General features: G+C 36.9%; 1 protein-coding gene across 6 annotated transcripts in view; it reads left to right on the forward strand.

Moving 5' to 3' along the window:
* IDE (insulin degrading enzyme) overlaps window positions 1-24,634 on the forward strand; it is a 91,964-nt gene that overhangs the window by 53,955 nt on the left and 13,375 nt on the right. For 5 of the 6 annotated variants that reach the window (XM_079137549.1, XM_079137552.1, XM_079137551.1 and 2 more), the window contains 8 exons: window positions 9,591-9,693; window positions 12,306-12,428; window positions 14,386-14,468; window positions 17,849-17,993; window positions 20,498-20,608; window positions 21,429-21,549; window positions 22,206-22,297; window positions 23,242-23,353. In XM_079137549.1, coding sequence (XP_078993675.1) covers window positions 9,591-9,693; window positions 12,306-12,428; window positions 14,386-14,468; window positions 17,849-17,993; window positions 20,498-20,608; window positions 21,429-21,549; window positions 22,206-22,297; window positions 23,242-23,353 — 890 coding nt within the window. Of the gene's footprint in view, window positions 1-9,590; window positions 9,694-12,305; window positions 12,429-14,385; window positions 14,469-17,848; window positions 17,994-18,490; window positions 18,636-20,497; window positions 20,609-21,428; window positions 21,550-22,205; window positions 22,298-23,241; window positions 23,354-24,634 lie in introns of all 6 variants that reach the window. The other variant, XM_079137550.1, reaches the window with a different exon arrangement.

The raw sequence follows: 24,634 nt of genomic DNA on the forward strand, positions 1-24,634 counted from the left end.
ATTTGAAAGGTATTATGCAAACACAAGCTAATCCTATTTTAGATTATATCATCCAATAAAAAAGTTCTTTTTTGGCAAGGAAAAAAAGTCTGTTTGGGTACTAGGGATTAAACCCACAGCCTCTTGCTGCTAAATGCTGAGCTACATCCCCATTCCACCAAAAATCATGATTTAAATTATGATTTTTGCTGCTCTAGACGTAGTAATTTGACCCACTAATTCTTTGTAGGAATGAATTTGCTGGAGTATGCATTCTACTTTTGATTAAATTGCATGTTTCTAAATTTGATATCTTAGACAATTAGAGCTAAGTATCTCTTTTTCTCTTTACCTTCACTTTTAAAAAACAGTGCTTTACCTCTCCAAGATTCAAATCTGTGACACTTATAATTGTAACTGCAACAGCTCAGTATAGAACAGCCTGGGATAATATTGCCAGCTGCCAGGCCTGGTGTTGCTCAAGGATACAGTTGCTTTCTTTAATACCCACTGAAACAAGCTTGACATAATCAGGGATGGGGTCCTTGATCCATTGTGAGTTGAGTTTTGTGCCCGATGAGAGATAGGGGTTTAGTTTCATTCTGTTGCATATGGATTTCCAGTTTTCCCAGCACCATTTGTTGAAGAGGCTATCTTTTCTCCATTGCATATTTTTGGCACCTTTGTCTAGTATGAGAAAATCGTATTTATTTTGGTTTGTGTCCGTGTCCTCTATTCTGTACCATTGATCTACCTGTCTATTCTGGTGCCAATACCATGCCATTTTTGTTACTATTGCTTTGTAGTATAGTTGAAGATCTGGTATTGCGATACCCCGTTTCATTCTTCCTGCTAAGGATTGCTTTAGCTATTCTGGGTTTCTTATTCTTCCTGATGAATTTCATGATTGCTTGCTCTATTTCTGTGAGGTACGTCATTGGGATTTTTAATTGGAATTGCATTGAATCTGTATAGCACTTTTGGTAGTATGGCCATTTTGACAATATTAATTCTTCCTATCCAAGAACATGGGAGATCTTTCCATCTTCTAAGGTCTTCCTTAATTTCTTTCTTCAATGTTTTGTAGTTTTCATTGTAGAGATCTTTTACCTCTTTGGTTAGATTGATGCCCAAGTATTTTATTTTTTTTGAGGCTATTGCAAATGGGGTTATTTTCCTCATTTCCCTTTCAGCTGTTTCATCGCTTGCGTATAAAAATGCTGTAGATTTATGCGTGTTGATTTTATAGCCTGCTATTTTGCTGAATTCACTGATGAGGTCTAGAAGTTTTCTGGAGGAGGTTTTTGGATCCTCTAAATATTGAATCATGTCATCGGCAAATAGTGACAGCTTAAGTTCCTCTTTTCCTATTCGTATTCCTTTAATTTCTTTAGTCTGCCTAATTGCTCTGGCTAGAGTTTCGAGGACAGTGATGAATAGAAGTGGTGAAAGAGGACATCCCTGTCTTGTTCCTGTTTTTAAAGGGAATGGTTTCAGTTTTTCTCCATTAAGAATGATGTTGGCCATGGGCTTCGCATAAATAGCCTTTACAATGTTCAGGTATGTTCCTACTGTCCCTATTTTTTCTAGTGTTTTGAGCATGAAGGACTGTTGTATTTTGTCAAATGCTTTTTCTGCGTCAATTGAAATAACCATATGATTCTTATCCTTAAGTCTATTGACATGATGGATTACGTTTATTGATTTACAAATGTTGAACCATCCTTGCATTCCAGGAATGAACCCCACTTGATCATGGTGCACAATTTTCTTAATATGTTTTTGGATACGGTTTGCCAATATTTTGTTAAGGATCTTTGCATCTATATTCATCAAGGATATTGATCTAAAATTTTCTTTCCTTGATGTGTCTTTGCCTGGTTTGGGTAGGAGGGTGATATTAGCTTCATAGAATGAGTTCGGTAGGGTACCCTCCTTTTCTATTTCCTGGAATACTTTGAGAAGTATTGGAATGAGTTGTTCTTTGAAGGTCTTGTAGAACTCGGCTGAGAATCCGTCTGGTCCTGGGCTTTTCTTGGATGGTAGATTTTTAATGGCTTCTTCTATTTCATTGCTTGATATTCATCTGTTTAAATTGTGTATGTCCTCCTGGTTCAGTTTGGGAGGAGCATATGTCTCTAGAAATTTGTCAATGTCTTCGGTACTTTCTATTTTGTTGGAATACAGATTTTCAAAGTAGCTTCTCATTATGTTCTGTATCTCAGTGGTGTCTGTTGTGATATTTCCTTTTGCAGCATATATTTTAGTAATTTGAGTCTTCTCTCTCCGCTTTGTTAGTGTGACTAAGGGTTTATCTATTTTGTTTACTTTCTCAAAGAACCAACTTTTTGTTATGTCAATTTTTTGAATAGTTTCTTTTGTTTCAATTTCATTGATTTCAGCTCTGATTTTAATTATTTCCTGTCTTCTACTACTTTTACTGTTATTCTGTTCTTCTTTTTCTAGGGCTTTGAGCTGTAATGTTAGGTCATTCAATTGTTGACTTTTCATTCTTTTCTGGAATGCGCTCCATGGAATGAATTTTCCTTTTAGTACTGCTTTCATAGTGTCCCAGAGATTTTGATATGTTGTATCATCATTCTCATTGACCTCTAGGAATTTTTTAATCTCCTCCCTGATGTTTTTTGTTATCCATGTTTCATTCAATAGCATATTATTTAGTCTCCAAGTGTTGGAGTAATTTCCTTTTTTTACTATGTCATTGATTTCTACTCTCAGTCCATTATGATCTGATAGAACACAAGGCAGTATCTCTATTTTTTTGCATTTCCTAATGGCTGCTTTGTGGCATAACATATGGTCTATTTTCGAGAAGGTTCCATGTGCTGCTGAGAAGAAAGTGTATCCACTCGTTGATGGATGGAATATTCTATATATGTCTATTAAGTCTAGGTTATTGATTGTGTTATTGAGTTCTATGGTTTCTTTGGTTGGATTTTGTTTGGAAGATCTATCAAGTGGTGATAGCGGTGCGTTAAAGTCGCCCAGAATTATTGTGTTGTGGTCTATGTGATTCTTGAAATTGAGAAGGATTTGTTTGATGTACAGGAATGCACCATTGTTTGGGGCATAAATATTTACTATTTTTATGTCTTCCTGATTTATGGTTCCCTTAAACAGTATGAAATGTCCTTCTTTATCCCTTCTGACTAACTTTGGCTTGAAGTCCACTTTATCTGATATAAGGATGGAAACCCCCGCTTTTTTACTGGGTCCATGTGCATGGTAGGTTTTTTCCCATCCTTTCACCTTTTGTCTGTGGATGTCTTTTTCTATGAGATGAATCTCTTGCAGGCAGCATATTGTTGGGTCTTTCTTTTTAATCCATTCTGCCAGTCTATGTCTTTTGATTGATGAGTTTAGGCCATTAACATTCAGGATTATTATTGAGAAATGATTTGTATTCCCAGTCATTTGGCTTATTTTTGCTTTTTAAGTTGGCTTGGTTTCTCCTTTGAGTGGTTTTTCTCTAAGGTAGTTCCTCCCTTTGCTGACCTCCATTGTTGTTTTTCATTTCCTCCTCATGGAATATTTTGTTGAGAACATTCTGTAGTGCAGGCTTTCTATTTGTAAATTCTTTTAACTTTTGTTTATCATGGAAGGATTTTATTTCATCTTCAAATCTGAAGGTTAGTTTTGCTGGGTATAGGATTCTTGGTTGGCAACCATGTTCTTTCAGAGCTTGAAATATGTTGGTCCAGGCCCTTCTAGCTTTTAGAGTCTGGGTTGAGAAGTCTGCTGCTATCTGTATTGGTCTCCCCTATATGTAATCTGATGCTTTTCTCTCGCGGCCTTCAAAATCCTTTCTTTATTTTGAATGTTAGGCATTTTCATTATAATGTGCCTTGGTGTGGATCTGTTGTGGTTCTGTGCATTTGGTGTTCTATAAGCCTCTTGTATTTGATTTTCCATTTCATTCTTCAGGTTTGGGAAACTTTCTGATATTATTTCATTGAATAGGTTGTTCATTCCTTTGGTTTGTATCTCTGTGCCTTCCTCAATCCCAATAATTCTTAAATTTGGTCTTTTCATGATGTCCCATAGTTCTTGGCGATTCTGTTCATGATTTCTTACCATCTTCTCTGTTTGGGCGACTTTATATTCAAGATTAAATACTTTGTCTTCATTGTCTGAGGTTCTGTCTCCCAAGTGGTCTAGTCTGTTGGTGATGCTTTCCATTGAGTTTTTTATTTGGTTTATTGTCTCCTTCATTTCAAGGATTTCCATTTGGTTTTTTTTGAGAATCTCTATCTCTTTTTTGAAATGATCTTTTGCTTCCTGCAGGTATTCTTTCAGCTTATTGGTATTATCATTCATTTCCTGCAATTGCTCTCTTATCTCATCCTTTGCTTTGCAAATCATCTTAATCATGTATAATCTGAAGTCCTTTTCTGACATTTCTTCTACCATACTGTCATTGGATTCTATTACTATAGAATCTAGATTTGTTTGGATCATTTTCTTCCCTTGTTTTTTCATGTTGTTCATGTATCTTCCCCTCTAGCGCTGCAGATCTGGGGTATTGCAGATTTCCCCCTATAGGCTTATAGTGACCCTATAGGTGTCCAAAACCCTTTCTTTAAGGGGAGATCAATATTAGCAGTGCCCAAACCAGACACTATGCAATCCTAGACCAAATAGCCCCTATGGGGACAATAACATCATGTAAATAAGGGAGAAAGCGACTCTGCGGGAACAGGTAAACAGAAGGAAAAGAAAGCAAGAAACGTAAAGAAATAAAAACTTAAATTTTTTTTTAAAAAAGGAGAAAAAAGAAAATCTACTGTATAATAGTCATATTGTAATGAAACCTCCCAGTGTTCAGTAGCCCGATGTATGAGAAGTACCTGAGAATGAGCTTCAAGCCTCCAGCAGGCGTCTCAGGATGGGATTTGCCCCACCCGAAGATCGGAGCTACGGCTTCCAGGACTATCCAAGATGGCCGCTCTGGCTTCCAAATGTGTTGGCAAATGGGGAGCTGCAGCTCAAGGGTGGACGTGGTCAGCTGGAGGTCCTGGAGACAGGATGCAGTTGGTCCCGCAGGGGTCCTGGGGGTCCGGTGTGTTTGGTGTAGTTGTGGGATCCTGGAGGCCGGGTGCAATCAGTCAGTCTGGGTTCCCGGTGATAGGGCTCAGTCAGTTGGTCTGGGGGTCCTGGCAGCAGGGAGCAGTCGGTTGATATGAGGGCCCCAGAGGCAGGGAGTGGTCGGTCAGGATGAGGGATCCTGAAGATGGGGTTCAGTCAGTCCAGCCCAGGGTCCTACGGGGCCTGGCTGTTGCCTCAAAATGGCGGCAGCCACGTGTAATCAAACCTGCAGGTACTGTAACAGTGAACTTCCAGGCGACAGCATGCAGCTGGTGCTCCACTGGCGGTCTGCAGTCAGTCTGCTGGCAGCTGTCGGATGATCAGGAGGTGAACCTCGAGCGTTGGGTGATGGATAGGGGTAAGGTAGGCGATGGACAGGCGAGAGGCAGGTTAATGGCGGATGATAGATGCCTGACAGTGAGCAATCTGCTCTCAAAAAAAGGCGTCGATATGCTGGCAGATTGCAGGTCATCACAGCAGACAAATGGGGTCACATGACTGATTTAAGGCATAAATAATTCCATTTTGTGGGGAGAAGTTATTCTTGGTATATCCACTCAAGTTCTCATAATAACTGTCTTCTTGTCTTAAAATTTGACAGTCTGGCTGTTGAATGTAGAATTCCATCACAAGCTAGTGCCTACTCAATCGACTGGTTTGTGGTATTCAGACTTACGTTTTTGAAAATGAAAGCCTTTGCCCATCTCTAGCCTTCTGCCTTTTCTCCTATCCTCCAGCATTTCTAAAAGATGATGGATAGTGATTCTCTTAGAATTTATTCGTTGCCTAACCATTAGAAAATATGACTTATGTATATGCTTTGAAATGTGATTTCGTTTGAATCACTTGGCTTACTCACCTGCTTGGGTTTTACCTTTTTTCTGTTTAGTCTGTCTTTACAGTTTAAAGACCCATGCTTCTTTTAAAGACAGTATAAACAAGAGTAGTCCTGTCATCTGCTAACAGGATATCAGCTTATCACATTTTGCTTTAAGTTATATATTCTATTGATTATGAGTTTTTTTCTTTCAGACAGGAACTATATTTTATCTTTCCCAGAATTGAGGCTGGTAAGGACTCAATAAAAGTTGATTGAATTTTCTAAGCTTTTCACCTAATCTTTCTTGATTTGTTCCTCCTAGATTCTTTCTTACTTTAAGAAACACTTTTTAAAAAATGGTTTTTAGGGGGCTAGGGATATAGCTCAGTTGGTAGAGTGCTTGAAGGCCCTGGGTTTAATTCCCAGTACCCCCCCCCCAAATATGGTTTTTAACCTTTTTTATAAGCCTTAACTTATTCAGCTCTTAAACCTTCCCTTTACTATTCTTTAAGTTTGATTTTAAATTTCAAATATTGTTGAAATTTCCTTGTTCCCCCTGGGCTACCACCCCGCTACCTGCATCTTTTTTCTTTTATTAGATTTCTTTTAAAAACCTAATATGAGGGCTGGGTTGTAGCTCAGTGGTAGAGCACTTGCCTAGCATGTGTGAGGCACTGAATTCCATCTTTAGCACCACATAAAAATAAATAAAATAAAGGTATCATGTCCATCCACAACAAAAAATATTTATTAAAAAAAAAAAAAAAAAACCTCATGTGAGGGGTCGAAGGGTGTCACTCACTGGACTTAGCATGTGAGAGACACTGGATTTGATCCTCCCAGCATTGCAAAAAAAATTTTTTTTAATTTGATATAATTTTGTAGAATTTTATCAGTGGAAGGATAGATGCATCTAATTTGAATGTCTGTTTAAAAAGTCATGAACCTGAAGCCCAGAGAGGCTAAATGACTTGCCTGATTTAGATCTTAACTGATATTTTGGCACAGTCTCAAAGAAAGTGAGTCAGAGTATCTAGCAGAGTCCAAGTCTCTGATTGCCAGGTCTGTGCCCTTTCCACTAAACCTGTTTGAATTTATCACAATTACTTATGAGACCGCTCTGGTTCTTTGGTTGTCATCCTCTTTTTCTCTCAGGGACTTTTTGCAAAAGTCTTGAGAGGCCACACTCTGGGAAATGCAGTTTAAATGTGCTGACTTGAAGTCAACAGTCAGCATTTATATAGCCTGCTGATTTCTTGTCTAGCTCTTAAGTTTCAGTGTAAAAGGAAAAGGTCATTTTTTCTCACCTTTCCAAGGATCATGTCAGTTCTCCCTATCCCCATGTGTGAAAAGAAACCTGTCATCCAAATAATTTTTTAGTATAATTAGATTTTTAAGAGATGGCGTGTCTGCAGTTAAGCATATATAGCTGTCTTCAGTATACTTCAAGTAATATGTGTTTTTCCCCTTTTCTCTGAATTGACGTGTTCTTTCCTATACTTCCACACTCTGCTTCATAGATCTCTGTATGGGTCTGATTAGTGTATACTCTTGTCTCTCCTGTCATTCCCTTCCCCAACCTTTATATTTATTTTGAGTATAAACCCTTCCATTGTATATTTCAGTTTTGAAATTCTTAATGATATACAATCTTACGGTCTATAAAGTTGTCTCTTTTTGTTAGTCCAATATTTAATATATGCCTAGTTTGAGGAACTGTTTTTTTTTCTTTCTTTCTTTTTCTTTGTCTTTTTTTTTTTTTTTTTTTTTTTTTTGACCTGAGCATTACTGAATAGCCTTCAATATCTGCTTTTCTCCTTGTCGTATAGTCATCTCCAGAGCATCGAACTTGGCAGTGTTACCTGAACTTTTTTACTTTGTCTCTCAGAATTGAGTTAAAGTTTTATTTCAGAGGGCAAGTTCACTGCCAAATGAATATGTCAGTCTTTGTTAACTTATGTTCATTTCCTTGTCCATTATTCTGGTGCTTGGGTTATCATCCAGAGAAACCAAAGCCACCTATGTAATGAACTCTTCCAAAATCTGTTGTCTCATGGAAGAGAATATAGGAATACACATTTCAACCAGGTTTTTCTACTTCCTACATATGTTCTTTAGTAGTCTTGAGAATCAACACCTCATTCTCTGAGAGAATGGATGTGTATTCAGTAGAGAAGTGTTTTGATTACAAATACTAAGCTTTGGGCTGTGAGGCCAACATTTGGAGGCTAGAACCAACATCCTGGAAGATAGGTACAAGCAAGTACAGACATGGATTTAGTAGCTGGACGTCGTGGTGCACTCCTGTAATCTCAGCCACTAAGGAGGCTGAGGCAGAAGGATTGCAAGTTCAAGGCTAGCCTGGGCAACTCGGAAAGACCGTGTCTCAAAATAAAAAATAAACAGGTCTGGGGATGTAGCTCAGTGGCAAAGTGCCACTGGGTTCCCCAGTATCAAAAAGGGGGAAAAAAAAAAAAAAAGCAGGAGTCGGGGGAAAAGCAGAACCAATAACAGGGAACTAACTTTGCACCAAGCCATCCACGTGAACTAGCTAGAATTTTTTGATCCACACAATTCAAAATAGGCTTGATCCCAGCCTTAAGTTGAGTCTTCTGATGAGAGTATAATGATTCCAACTTAAATAATTAATTAAGAGGCAGCACAGGCAGACATGTCCCTGTTGTCGCTCCCTGCGAGATCTTATACAGTTCCTCTGATAAAGAGCTTCTTTTGCTCCTCTACTCTTAAAATCTTCTGTTCACTTACCTTTTGACATCGTTTTACCTCTATCTTTCCTCCTTGAATCTATTTTTTTTTTTTTTTTTAATTCCCATTTGACTTTTCTTCTGGACCATTTCTGCTCTCTTATCAAAAAAAGCTTTTAGCCTGACCTGATGGTGCACACCTGTAATCCCAGGGACCGGGGAGGCTGAGGCAGGAGAATCCCAAGTTCAAGACCAGCCTCAGCAATTTAGTGAGACCCTGCCTCAAAATTTAAAAAGGTTAAATAAGTAAAATAAAAAGGGGTGGTAGCCCAGTGGTAAAGTGTTCCTAGGTTTAACCCTCAGTACTGTCCCTGCAAAAGTTTTTATTTGAAAAAAAAAAAAAATTTTTTTTTTTGGTCTTGTTCCTTTCTCCTCTACCAGCAGAAAAGCCATTGAACATGTAGTAAATATATTTGATGCTGGTCTCTGGCAAGAAAAGAAAAAACAAAACAAAACAAAAAAAACCCACAAACTTAGAAGTAATTATAAAGTTTCCTCTGGTGTGTTTCATCTCTAGATGAGCCAACAGGTTTTCTTAGCCTTTCCTCTTAATCTTGAGCCTGAGATGCTCCTGGGAAGGAGTGCTGTTTTATTTGAACTATTACTCAGTGCCCTTGTTCTGTCTTTTTCTTTTGCTACTCTTTTTAAATTAGACAATAGCATTCCTAAAGGAATCTCTGCCATAAGCACTTTTTCACACTAAAAATAATGCACTATAACCAAAGGATAACAGGGACTATAATCAGAAACCTGACACATATTGCCTGTTTAAATTAAACTTTATAGGTTTTGTTGGATGTTAAGAGGTTCACCACATTATTGAATATTTACATTTTCTTGAATAAAATTCTATAAATTTGCGTATACAATGAAATGAGGTAACAGGTTTTTTTCTGGTTGTTTTTTCCATCTATCTCTAGGGTTGCAATAGTTTCCAAATCTTTTGAAGGAAAAACCGATCGCACAGAAGAGTGGTATGGGACCCAGTACAAACAGGAAGCTATACCAGACGAAGTCATTAAGGTAGGGTGAACACGCTTCTAAATAAACCTGACATGTGAGGAACCTCAAGAACATGAGCTTCCTAGTATACCAACTCAGGACCCAGAGTGTGGAGACTGATGGTTCCCTGTTGTCTGTACTGCCCTGAGAGGGGTGAACAAGGAGCTAGAGAGCTGGGTTTATGCTTTTGCACAAAGAAATGGCTCTCTGGTCACTTTCTTGTGTGTTTGCCAAAGAATCTGTGCTGTAAAAGCAGACTCCCAATCTCATGCAGTCAAAGGGCATGGAAGTACAGGGTACACAGAGAGAAAGATAAGAAGCAATGAGGAAGTAGGGGGCATGAAAAACAGGTGCAGGGACTCCAAAGACTCAGAAGTCTTGCTGGAACAGTGGGTAGGAGTCATGTCTGGAATTCATACTGTCATTATTTTATTTAGGAAGTAAAATTATGCCTCCTAGTATATCATTGCTCTTTTTGTCCGCATAGGAGGATTAGGATTTATTTCAAAACAGGTGTGTTTAGACAGTATTATCACACTCATCAGTAGTCAGGGTTTTGCCTGTGAGTCTTTTCTACTTAGTACTTTTTCTTTCTTCCTTTTTTGGTTTTCATTGTCTTTGTGCCCTTGAGATTGATTCCATTACTCATAGAAGATACCAGAAAGTCTTACTCTGATTAGATTCTAGTTAAACCCAAGTAATGGGCATTTTTTAGATGTGAAGACAGACAAGGAATAATTTAAGAAATATAATCTTTGCTGGCACTTCAGGAATCTCTAACATATTCACTGTACAGAAAGAAATCACTGAAGCTCTTCGTGGCATGAACAGATCCACCTTTGGAAGAAAACAGATCTCCTGTGAATTAGTGTGGGGTCTGAAATAATACTAAAGCATAAGAGAATCTCCCTGTTCCCCAAACTATGACCATAACAAATGTACCCTGCATGGGAATTTTTTTAAAAATATATCTGGAATTTCAGCAGTGAAAATACTTGCTAAGTGTTGCCTAGTCGCTCCTAATACTCAACTACTCTGGACAGTTAAGCTGCAATCTAAATAATATAGCCAACATCTCCACCATCCCAGTTCTGAAAGATACAAACACAGCATCCCAAATAGAACTGCAAAATCTGCAAGACTGAGCCACATCAGCTAGGGACCAAATTACTGAATCCAGAATTATTGATAGTCAGTTTCCCTTTCTTTTCTTTTCTTTTTTAAATAATAAAAAGTCTTATAAATTAGAATTCAAAAATCAGTCGCCTGTAGTCTGTCCCACTTAGCTTTTAGAGCCAGCACTAGGAATAAATCCAACCTTCAGCTTGTGTCAGTCTGTGCTTAAATCTCAGCTTTGTCCTTAACCTTGTCTCGAATTACTGGTTCATTTGAAAGTTCACATGGTCCTCTGGGAAAGATGTAAACCACACCTAAGAAGTATTGAAGCAAAAGAAGTCCCCTTTTTTGTGAATTGTGCTGCTATAAACATTGATATGGCTGCTTTACTGTAGTATGCTGATTTTAAATCCTTTGGATATATATACACCAAGGAATGGGATAACTGGGTCAGAGTGTGGTTCCCAACCTAAATGCCTATCAGCAGATGAATGGAAAAAGAAATTGTAGTATATATACACCATGGAATATTACTCAGCCATAAAGAAGAATGGCTTTATAACATTTGCCAGTAAATGGATGGAACTGGAGACTATAATGCTAAGTAAAATAAGCCAATCCCCCCAAAGGTCAGTGTTTTCACTGGTGTGTGGAAGCTAAACCAGGGGAAGGGAAGAAAAGAAGTTCAGTAGATTAGACAAAGGGGAATGAAGGGAAGGGAGAGGGATAGGCATAGGAAAGACAGTAGAATAAATCTAACAATTTTCTTCCATACACATTTGAAAATACCTGAGTGAACTCCATGAGTGTGCCCATTCACAAGAATGGGGTCCTAATTAGAATAAGATATATTCCATGCTTGTATAATTTTATCAAAGTGGATTCCACTGTCATGTATAACTAAAAATAACCAATGAAAAAAATAGAAAAGCTAAAAATAAATAAAGAAGTCCTCTTTAATCTGACTTTCAGGTCATGTATGGAGGTAACCAAATACATAACCAAAAGTATGACTCTTATTTAAATGACCTGTAGTCCCACAGTTGTGGAAGTATATCCCCTGTACAAATTATTCTTTCTTCTTTAAAGAACTAGAGTAAGCATGTTCTTCATGTGGACTAGTCATCTTCTTTGGGTTTCAGTCTCAGGTTGTTCATGGAGTGAAGGAGTGGTGGGGATTGAACCCAAGGCTGTGTGTATACTAGACAAGTGCCGTGCCACAGAACTACATCCCCAGCCCACTCAGATTTTTCCTTAATCTCAGCTGGTCATTTTGGAGATATGGAAAGGAAAGATAGATGAATACAAAATCTTCATTTGTATCAGAATAACCAACTCAAGTTTCATAAAAACCCATAATAGATCCTGGTTGTAGCATTTTTATATATGATGGGAAAGAATACTGTATGACATTTATCCCCTTAACATTTGTTTGGATAGTGAGCAAAAAACACGGTTTTAAACTCTCTAATCAGACTCTAATTGCTTTTGTGTATCTGTGTGTTTTATTTATTTAGAAATGGCAAAATGCTGACCTAAATGGGAAATTTAAACTTCCAACAAGGAATGAATTTATTCCTACAAATTTTGAGATTGTTTCATTAGAAAAAGAAGCAACAGCATATCCTGCTCTTATTAAGGTAATGTGTTAGGACAGTGATTATTATTTATTTATTTATTTATTTATTTATTTATTTATTTATTTATTTATTTATGTGAAATGGAGTCCCACTGTGTTGCCCTGGCTTGTATTTGGTACTTAAGCAAGCAAACAAATAAAGCTACTAAACAACATAAAATCTAGAGAATTACTTTCTTTACAGGAAAAAAAAACATCTGGGTGATAACCACAAGTCTGTCAAAGGGTACCAGCCTCTTTTCCATATCCTTTGAAGACCCAATAAGTAAATAGGTTTGTGCTGAATCATGAAAGTTAGAAATAAGAAAGAATTTCTGAAACATAGAAGAGATCCTATCCAAGAGAAATTTTGGATTTCCTCTGCTTAAAAGTAATTCTCATTATGACACAGTGGCTATATGAAGTTAATGGTGTTACAAGTCAGTGGGAAGGGAGATTGAAAAGTGTGTTTTCTTCCCTCTTTTTCAGAATTTTCTTCTCATGTCATTGTTTCACACCTTGGATAAAAAATGTAGAAAAATGGCTCAACTTATCACAGCATATTTTCTCTTCTAAACTTAAAAACTAAAACTTGCGACTGTAGATATGTATTTTTCATTGCTTTTATCTCATCTAAATGACCTCACATTCAGATTAAGTCAAAGAAACAAGAATCACTGTTGAGGAAGATGAAATTTAATTAATCTTGAGTAACTAGATCATCAAGGAGACAAGTATTTATCTTTAAAAAGAGGAGAAAATAGTCAACTCATCTTTATGAATTATATATTAGGTTATGCAAAGAGAAAGCTTATTTACCTCTCTTATTTTTTAATGGTTGTCTTTTAGGGGTGGGGATTGAACCGAGGGCCTTTTGCATGCTAAATACATGCTCTACTACTGTGTTATACCCCTGGTCTTTGGTTTTACCTCAGTGGTAGAATGCCCTGGGTTCAATCCCAATTATTCAAATAAAACTTTAAAATAAAAAAAGGAACCAGATATGGTGTAATCTCAGTGGCTTGGGAGGCTGAGGCAGGAGGATTGCAAGTTCAAAGCCAGCCTGAACAACTTGGAGAAACCCTAAGTAATTTGGTGAGACCCTATATCTAAAAATACCAAGTGCTGGATGTGGCTCAGTGGTTAAGCACCCTTGTGTTCAATCCCTGGTACCAAAATAAATGAATAAATAACAAAAGGATTCCCATATACTTAAATAAATAAATAGGTAAACATCTACTTTAAATATCTGAGGGTCAGAAATCCAGAAGTTTCATAGTTGGATCTGGTTCCCTTCTGAGGTTAGAGTCAAACTATTGGCCAGGGCTTCCTTCATCTGAAGGCTCAGCTAGAACTGGAGGGTTCTCTTCAACTGAATGGTTGTTGGCATGCCTCAGTTCTTCCCCACACGAGTCTCTTCGTAGAGTTGCTTGACATGGCAGTGATTGACCCAAAAGGGAATGTGAGTGATTGAGATGGAAGCCAGAGTCTTCTATAATTTAATCTCAGAGGTATTATACCATCACTCTGTCATATTCTGCTATTCAGAAAGACCAACTCTGGACCAGTGTGGAAAAGAGACTACACAAGGTTGTGAATCCCAGTAGGCAGGGATTGTTGTGGGCCACCCTGGAGGCTGACTGCCATCTGTACCTCCCACTCCAAAAAGTCCTACATCTGTCTGCCTCCTGGTGTCCAGAAGGATGAGCACAAGACAGTTGGTATTGGCCTCTCTGCTGGACTCCCATCTCCCTAATCTGATGTGGGACATAGGAAGCTGATTTCTCTCAGTTAGAGGGGTCAGCAGTCTCTCTCCAGCTTCTTGCTTATTGACCTTCTGGTTGTGCTTCAAGGCCATGGGACAGCAGCCTCCAGAACAAAACATTAGTTATTGCTTCTGTCCTCCTGATGAGTAATTTGATTGAACAGTTTTGCTGAATGTGTCCCTATTTCCCTAACGAGTTGTTTCTTCATCATAGGATACAGCTATGAGCAAACTATGGTTTAAACAAGATGATAAGTTTTTTTTGCCAAAGGCTTGTCTCAACTTTGAATTTTTCAGGTATGTAAGATGAATCTAGCTATAAAGCTTATAAAAAGTTACATTTCTCTTGAGTTTTCTGTTGTTTTTGAGTGTCTGTGTCTAAAAATAGAATTAGAGTTATTTGCCCTAGAAAGGGGAATAAGTATTGTAAGAACCAAGATGATTAATTATTCTTCCTTTCCATTAGTGAGTGTATCCTTTAACTGAAATGCTTTGTATTAGCTCCTGTTAGGAAGACCTTCCTAGCTTTCAGGATTTGGGAATTTGGAGAGGCCACAGACTTACCCAGAAGTTTACATAATTTGGGATGTTGCATTGGTTTGGTTTTATATTCTTAGAACTTGCTCAGAAGAGGTCACGTAGTTACAAAATAATCTTGAGTCCTTTCCAATATTTCATTGTGTGGAGCTCTCTTTGTTCCTGGTTTGGACACTTTAAAATTATTTAATAAAAAGGAAGAAGAATTTATGAATGATGTTACTGTTGTCACTTCATCTCTCTTTCCTTTTATTATTTGTATGGTTAAATACGTCACTCAGTTGAAATTTTACTTTGTGAATTTATACTTTATAACTTTACCTTTCTAAAATTCTTTGTTATGTGTTTGTGAAATAAACCTATTACATATACTAATGTTCAAAATGAGATCAGCTTTTTATTAGTTTTTCATTATTTGATTGGTTTGACATAAAATTAAAGTGAGGTGCATTTTTAAGTGTTTGGGGAAAAGAATCTGTAAAGAGAAAGTTAATATTCCATCAACCAATATGTTGAGATTGTAGGGATCTACATGTGTTTTATAGCATTAGATGCACATACTTTCTGGAATTGTGCTGAGATTAAAATTTTTAGACCAGACTTGGTTATCAAGTTACAGCTTATTATTGGTCAAGGGCATTACAAAATCCACTTTTACTTTTTGATAGTTCAGAGGAATATTTTTGACACTCTTAGCAATTTGTCGCTACTTTTCCACTTGGCTGCTATGATTATGAATATCTTCTTTGATTATGAATTTCTTTTGAGAGATTGGCATTTTTGTGTTCTCTGAACTGCCTAACTCCATTCTTGAAAATGGAAATGTCTGTGACCCACAAATCTCCCTATCTTGGTCTGGTCTTCCTAGAGGTAATCACTGTTGGGGTTTTTGTACATTTTAATAGAAGTTGTGTGTGTGTGTGTGTGTGTGTGTGTGTGTGTGTGTGTGTGTGTATGTGTCTCCTTTTCATCTTTTCAAAAATAGGATTATATTCTGCATACTTCGTTACAGTTTTTAAAAACCTGTGGTCTATATTTAAGCATATAGTAAGTATCTAATTACATTTTGTGTATGTGGTATTGGAAGGAGAACCCAGGGCCTGGCACATGCTGGGCAAATTCTCTACCACTGAGTTGCATCTCCAGCCTTTTTTATTTTATTTTGAGGTAGAGTCTTACTTAACTGCCCTGACTGGTCTAGAATTTGCAATCCCTCTGCTTGAACCTCCCAGGTCACTGGGATTACAGGCAGGTGTCACCCCTTCTAGCCAAAATAATATATTTTTTAATATTAACAAATGAACCAAGATTTATGTATTGCAGTTGAATCATGTTGTGTTTTAAGGTAGTTAAGGCTTGCTTCAATGCACTAGCACAACCACTGTGGATGCAGCACTTTAAGACATTTGTTAGAAGCATATTCTGACCTCAGTCACATGTCTCTGAGCTCCCAGACTTAGCTTTTCTGACTTTTCACTTCCACCTAAAAAGTGCGTAGTTGCCTGTGAGACTGAGTTCTGTCAAAGCCTCTCTTTGATGATTTTTTTTTTTTCCTGAAACATGTCTTAAGTTTCTGAACTGTTTTTTTTTTTTTTTTTTTTTTTGCCTAAAGAAGGAAATCTATCATCACATCATGCTTTGAAAGAATCAAGTGGCAGGGGCTGAGAATGAAGCTCAGTGGTAGAGTGCTGGGTTCCACCTCCAGTTTGGCAAAAAAAAGAGACAATTAAAAGTGGCAGAATATTTATTCAGGTTTTCCATTTGTAGAATGTTTGAATAGCTCTAGAATATTCTCTTTGGTTTTAATTATCTAAGTGGACAAGTACTTTACCTCTACTTTTGCTTTATTATCACTTTGATAAAATTGTTCGCTTTACTATCAATACATTATATTGTGTTATATTTATTTATATTTACTGTGCTACACATTAAGTGAAATTTTAATGTTACCAAACAAACCAAGCAGGCACCTGCCTCAAGTCTGTGATACTTCCTATTTCTTCAACCTGTAATGTTCTCCAGTTGCTGCTCCAGATATCCCCTTGGGCTTGCTCCCTTGCTGAGCTCCCTTGCTTCTTGCAGATCAAGACCCAGGTGTCAAGTTATCAGAGTGGCCTAACTATGTAAACTTACAGTCTTCCTTCCGGGCTGTCACCACTCCATCATTCTCTATCCTCTTATTCAGTTAAATTTTTCTCCATTCCACTGTTACCACCTGTTGTATCAAGTTTGAATTTATTATTTGTCTCCTCTGACTAGAGTCTAAGTTCTGTGAGGTCAGGGACTCTGCCTGATTTGTTCCTCCTCCATTCTCAGTGCCTGAAGAAGAGCCTGGCACTGTAGCAATACCTATGTATTGAGTGAATGAATCTTTTAAGGTAAGCAGTGTCATATAGTCAAATATGTAGGTCGTTTGACTTGCTTTTGAATCCCAACTCTGCTGCCACCAGCCCAGGTAACCTGAGGACAAATATGTTTTCTTTCTGGAAAATGAAGATTAGTTGATCTCTGGTTATGTTTAGCTCTTGTATTTTTTATTTCTTCTCTTTCTCACTTAAAATATTTTCCTATTTTAATATTTTCTCCTAATTCTGGCTGCAGTTATATGATAGAACTTGTCAATTATTCTACTGACAGTGCTGTGGCTTTTTGATTTTGGGAAAAACTCAGGGATAAACTAATGTTTTCACAGTTTTTCTCTTTTGCGTTCATATAATTGTAGTATACAGATTTCTCCATTTAACATTTTTATTGATCAGGGGTGTGACTTGCTTGGAGAGAGGGAACCTGCAGGTGCTCTGTCAGCTCTGTCAGCCATGCCTCCCGTTAGCCTAAGGACAGGCATGCTTTTTGTCCCTTTCTGCCTTGCATTTCTAACCTGTCAGTTCTGCCACACCACCTGGGTAAACACTTCTTTTCTCCTCCTTCACTGCCACCAGGACACACACATGACATATTTCAGGCTTCTTTTTCAGACATCATATTTTATTCCTCACGAGAAGAAGAAACAGACTCGAGAATTCAACCCTATTCTCTGGAAATTATACTAACTGATATGCAATTTCTCCATCCATCTCAAAAGTCCACATCAAAATGGGAAGTAATAAATCAGCTATTTTACTGTCAACGTTTTCTTCCAGCCCATTTGCTTATGTGGACCCCTTGCACTGTAACATGGCCTATTTGTACCTTGAGCTCCTCAAAGACTCACTCAACGAGTATGCATATGCAGCAGAGCTAGCAGGCTTGAGATATGACCTCCAAAATACCATCTATGGGATGTATGTAAGTACCCATGTCTTAGAGCCTTCCACTCATCAACATTTTTTATATTGATTTGATGGAAGCATTTTTGATTGAGGGTATGAGTTTTATTTCTTTTTTAAAAAATCTTTATATCTAGTCATACTTTCTCATTTGCTTTTTAAGTTAACCCTTATTCTAAGTATTCAGATATATACCATTCATATTATACATATTTTCCTTGATTTTTTTCTTTTTCTTTTTTTTTTTTTTTTTTACATCTTTCATCAGATTGTCACATTTTTCTCCTCAAACAAAATTGGACTCTGATATAGGTTTAGCTCTCACCCATTCTGTATCTGAAGTCTTGTTCTCGGCAAGAGAATGAAGTCTCTTTGTAAAACATAAGGTTGGCCTATACTATTTCCCTAGAAAACCAGATCATGAGGCTGCATATCCATACTCTTCGGTCATGTTTCTTCATTTTCATGCCACTGCTTGAGGTATCAAAGCATTTCTTTTGTTTTTCTTTTTGTTAGTCGCTACATTTATGCTGATCCTCTCCATTGCAACATGACATACCTGTTTATCAGGTTATTGAAGGATGATTTAAAAGAGTATACATATGCAGCACGCCTCTCAGGTTTGAGCTATGGCATTGCATCAGGAATGAATGCAATACTTGTAAGTAAAATGAAAACCAAAGAAAAGGCACCACACTGTTTAAACATTATATTGAGCTTGGGAAAACAATTAACTTCTGCATTTTTAAACAAGAAGATTGGTGGTTTTTTTCCTTGCACTTTTTTAGTGACTGAAGAACTCAAATTATTAGTTCTACTAATAAATGATTTAGTAATGCTTAGTGCATCTCTTGAACATATATGTGTGCTACATTTATTTGCATGTTCTTCTGCTTGAGATGTTTAACATACTAATCCTAAAAGCATGTTTTTCTTTCCATATATTTGATTATATTGCCATCTGAAGTAAAAGATATCCATAGTTATTGTTGTGGTGCTTGAATTTTGTTTAAGCTTCCTTTAGTTCTGTAGACAGCGATGGAAAGTTTCTATGTTCAAACACACCTGAAAATTTATTTTGTAGCATGCATCATTAACTATTTTACATGTTTAAAAAAAAAAAAAAAAAAAAAAAGCATTTTTAAGTACACCCGAAGAAAAAACTAGCTCTTCAGTGTTTCTGATGTTCCAACCTTGATTATATCTCAGTTCAAATTAACACCTTTAAAGCACATATTCATTTTTTATTTTTCTTGAAATTGTGTTTTAAGAAAACTAAAATTGGAACACTTCTGAACACTCCTTCTAAAAAAATTCTCACACAAAAGGTTTTAGGATTTTTAAATTTTTATTTATTTTGCAGTGGCTTTTTTCCTTTCACATATGTTTCCTGGTAGCTTTTGTTTAATGTATAAGAATCTGTGTGATCTAATTCTCAGAATCCACAGAAATTTTGAGACTTAGAAATCAAAATTAACTCCAAGTAGAAAAGCAATAATCTGTTTTCTGGATTTTTTTGCTCTTGACTTTTAGCAGTGTATTTTCATTAAAACAAATAATTTTTATTCATGATTTACGATTAGCTTTCTGCTAATCATTGGTCTTGTTTCTGTCAAACATGATGTACTTTCAGTGGTCAGTGACCTTCACTCATGCCGAGGTTCTTCTCAGGATACTTTCATAGGTGTTGCAGTGTGTTCTGTACTGCTGTGGATGCCACTATATGAAAATATGGTAATAGCCAATCCCCATTCCCTGCTTTCAAAGTGTTAGACTTTCAGAAACTACTGAAGTAAACTGTCCTAAGGCAAATCCTGACTGTCTCCTCCCTAAACGTGTTTTGACATCAGCTTTTGGGTTATCAGCAGAACTCATGAAGTAAGCGGATACTTAAAATTTGGGATCTTTCTTGGGTAACATTGAATGGGAGAGTAGTACAATGCTGTGCAATACATCATTTGGTCTGTCTGATTTCTCCAAAGGTGATTTTTAAAGAACATTTATGTACGGTTTTGGGACATGCCCAGTAGTTAGCTAGATGATAGTCCCCGGTGATTTTTATCTTCATACTATATCTGTGAAACCTTTTTGCCTACCATGTATTAAAAATTCTTTTTTTAAATAAAGCTTAGGGGCTGGGGATAAAACTCAGTGGTAGAGTATGTGCTTATCATGCATGAGGCCCTGAGTTCTATCTCCAGCACCAAAAAAAAAAAAAGAGGAAAAACAAATTCTGTGTTTTAAGTTTGATTTAATGAGAACATGAACTTTGATGATTTAATGTGTGTTGCCATAGCTTGGCATCAGGTGAGTTTACCTACTGTGTTTAGGAGACTGTTATCTTCCTCAGTATTAAGTTATTTATGAGATGTTAAATTCTTTGAATTTCTTGTTTTGTTTTTATTTTAGTATACCTGGTCATGGGATTTTTTTTTCCTACATGTTTAAAAATCAAGTTTAAGATGATTATTTTAAAGTTATTGGATAATTTTAGACTTTTAATATGCCGAACTCTTTCTATAGCTTTCAGTGAAAGGTTATAATGACAAGCAACCAATTTTGCTAAAGAAGATCACTGAGAAAATGGCTACCTTTGAGATTGATAAAAAAAGATTTGAAATTATCAAAGAGGCGGTAAGTTTTCTGACTCATTTTGTGTTTTTTTTTTTTTTATTCATAAAGCTATTGCTATTTCACCATATTATGAAATTTTTTGATAAAAGGAGAGAGGAGCAAAGGGAGCATTCATAATCCTGTTGCATTCATCTCACCTTATATTTGCTTTAACTATACCAGAAAGAAAGCTGACTGGTGGATATCTGGCCCCCTTCTCTGTGGACTAAGAGCTAGTGCAGTTGCAGTACTGACTTTCAAAGAGAAACAGCTAGTGGCATTCAGGGAGTTTCAGATGAACACATGTTTGAGCAGACTGGGTTCTGCCCTGTCACAAAAGCTTTGTCACTTTAGGGCATGCTATTTAGGTTTGATTTATCTTCCATTCAATTTATCCTCCATGTTTGACCCAGTAATGAAAGTATGGGATGGATTGCTGCTTTCACAGCTGAACTGTGGCCTTCATTTTACATCATTAAAAAACTACTGTCTGTTAGCAATTGAAGATTCAATATATACCTATCCATGTTACTTGCTTATCAAGACTTTTGGAATGGCTGTACACGTACTATCTAAGGATGCCAAAGATGCAGACATCTAGGAATAACTTTCTGAGAGATGAAAGATGTCTTATAGTGAAAGCATGTACAGTACATGTCAGTTACCAGGAGTAAAGTTGATGCCTTGACAATGAAAAAGCATGCCATTTAGTTTAAGGATTAGAGAGGGGTATGCCTCATTCTTAAATATATGACTTAAGTAAATATTCCCGCATCTCAGTAACACATAATTCATATAATGAGATTTATAAAATCCATGGATCCATATCTCCCTTCACTAGTATATGCGGTCTCTCAACAACTTCCGGGCTGAACAGCCTCACCAGCATGCCATGTACTACCTCCGCTTGCTGATGACTGAAGTGGCCTGGACTAAAGATGAGTTAAAAGAAGCCCTGGATGGTGAGACTCTTTTTGCTTAAAGCCTAATTAATGCTGTCTCTGCTTTTTTTCTAAATTTTAACTGAACTTAAAATTTTGGGAAATATGTTAGTGCCTAAAGAGTGCTTCTTGTTTTTTCCTAAAAATTTTAAATCTAGTTCTTAGAAAGTTTGCTTGAAAGTCCTAAATTGTTTGAGAGTTGTGATTATGCCTTCTTTTTATCCTTTGGTGCCTAGTGTAATATAATGCCCTCAGTGTGTGTCTATTGAATAGAATGAAATTCTTTCAGAGTTGCTTTATTGGAAAGAATGCAGACTGATGGTATCATCCTTTATTATTTATATTTTTCATTTCCATCATTATTTCACCAGTTAATCTTTTCTATATGCTCATTAATAAGAATTTTTTTTTAAGTTTAAAAAATAATTCTCTTGCATTTTCATTTGATAGTATTGTATCAGTGTTAATTTCTTAGGTTTGATCATTATATTATGGTTATGAAAGATGTTAACATGAGGGGAACTTGGGTGAAGGGTATAATAAAGGAACTGTGTAGTATCTTTGCAAATCTTCTGTAAATCTTAAATTATCTCAAATACAAAGTTTTTTTGTATGCTTGCTTGCTTGTTTGTATTTAAACTTGTGTGTAGACGTCACTGGTTTTTATTCCTTTACAGATGTCACCCTCCCTCGCCTTAAGGCCTTCATACCTCAGCTCTTGTCACGGCTACACATTGAAGCCCTTCTCCATGGAAACATAACAAAGCAGGTGAGTGGTTGAGGTTTTAGCGGTCTGCTGTGGACCACTGTAAGAGATTTTTCTCCTTTAGTCTGTGTTAAGATTATTAACCAGTACAGCAATGAGCTCATTAGCATTTGCTCAACTTTCTCTACTCTGTGAAGGAAGGTGGGAGAGGGCAAAGAGGAGGTGGAATCATGTGGTGAACTGAGGACCTGCTTTCATGGCTGCCTCCTTTCCTATTGCCTGCCTTTGCAATCATAGGAGGAAATGGGAATAATTACCCCTATTCTGTAGGTTCACATAATGTGCATTCAGGTCCTGACCCTGCCACATAATAGATATGTAATCTTATGAAATGTCTTAACTCTGCTCCATTTACTTATCTATGAAAGTAGAGTTATAGTAGCCACCTACATTGTGGGTTATAACAATTAAGTACATGCCAAGCCCTTAGCACATGGAAAGCACTACAAAATTTCCTTAGCAATCCGTCTCAAGAGCCCTCACTGCCCACCCTGCAATACTGCCTCCAGAATATTATGCCAATGGTCAGATTCTAATAAGTGGTAGAGACAGAATTCTTCCCAAAGTTAGTTTCACTCACAATAAAACTTTATGCTCACTTTTGCTTGGCTCTGACCCCAGGTTCTGCAGTCAAGTTCATTCATTTAGGACCATTTCTCCATTACCAGTTCCTCTTCAACTTAGGCAGTGCTTTATTCCCCTGCATTGGCATCAGTGTTAATAATTGTTTAGGTCCCTGTTTCTCTTCACTACTACCATATTGACTGACAGATTCAACTTTTATCCATTTGAGTTGGATTAAAACCTGTTTTTATGATGAATTAAGCTATTTTATTTTACAAGCATGTTATTTTCATATTGTAATAGACTATCCAGTGTACTCTTTTTATTTTCACAGACCAGATATATTTGTTTTTTGTTATGTGCTGTGACATCTTTTTCCCCAGGCTGCATTAGGAATCATGCAAATGGTCGAAGACACCCTTATTGAATATGCTCACACCAAACCTCTTCTTCCAAGTCAGCTGGTTCGGTATAGAGAAGTTCAGCTCCCTGACAGTAAGTGGAAATATTATAACTTTAGGAATGAACTACTTTGACATCATAATATGGGTGATGACAGGTGAGTTGAATTCACTTTGATGATGATGTATAATTTTATGGCAGAGATCTATTGGGGGGCTGGGGTTGTGGCTCAGTGGTAGAGCACTTGCCTAGCGTGTGTGAGGCACTGAGTTCAATTCTCAGCACTGCATATAAATAAATAAATAAAGATCCATCAGTAACTAAAAAAAAAATTATTAAAAAAAAGATTGGGATCATTTACTCTTTATGGAAGTATGATTTGAAACAGATAATTCTAGAAAATTTTCTGGAGGAGAGCCAAGGAGGTGAAATTGGAGGTAGGAGATAATTTTGAAGAGAATGATACTAGAATTGACTGGTACTTGAGTATAGAGAAGTTAGGAATTAAATATATCACAGTTAAAATATTGACTGGGAAGTATAAAATTTATTTATAGAAAGTGAAAATATTTCATTGGAAACCCATAAAAATCTTTGGCAGAAAAGTTTTTAGTAAAGTTATAATAAGTTATGTATTCACTATAACAGTATTTTCATAGCTGGGCACAGTAGGGCACTCCCGTAATCCTAGTGACTCAGGAGTCTGAGGCAGGAGGATCACAAGTCTGAGGCCACCCTTGGAAATTTAGCAAGATCCTAGCTCAAAATAAAAATAAAATTGGGCTAGGGGTGTCACTCAGTTGTAGTATGCTCCAGGTTAAATCCACAATGCCACACATAAAAAAAGAGTATTTTCACAGGGATTAACATAAACCATTGATTTTATTCATGTATTTGGGTTTACGATATTGGGTAACTTTTACATTAACAATAATTTTGTCTTGTTTATTTTATTTTTTGTACTGAGGATTGAACCCAGGGGTGCTTTACCACTGAGTTACATCCCTAGTCCTTTTTATTTTTTATTTTCAGACAGGGTCTCCCTGAATTGCTGAGGCTGGCCTCAAATTTGTGATCCTCCTGCCTCAGACTCCCAAGGTGCTGGAATTATAGGTGTTGGCCACTACACCTGGTAACAGTGGTTTATTTTCATATAAGACCCCATAAACATTATTCATTATTGTTCGAAAGAGTGTCATGGGAAGTATATTAGACCAAGAATGAGAACACTGATGTTTCCTGGCCACATTTCATTGTGTTCCCATTTATGCAGCATCTTGCTTTTCTTCTCCCAGTGATTTCATCCTCCTGAAATAGTTTTCTCTTTAACCCCTTCTTCCTCACGGACCTGTGTCTACACCATACTCATCCTTC

This window comes from Sciurus vulgaris, assembly GCF_902686455.1.
Source record: "Sciurus vulgaris genome assembly, chromosome: 4".
NCBI classification, from domain to species: Eukaryota; Metazoa; Chordata; class Mammalia; order Rodentia; family Sciuridae; genus Sciurus; species Sciurus vulgaris.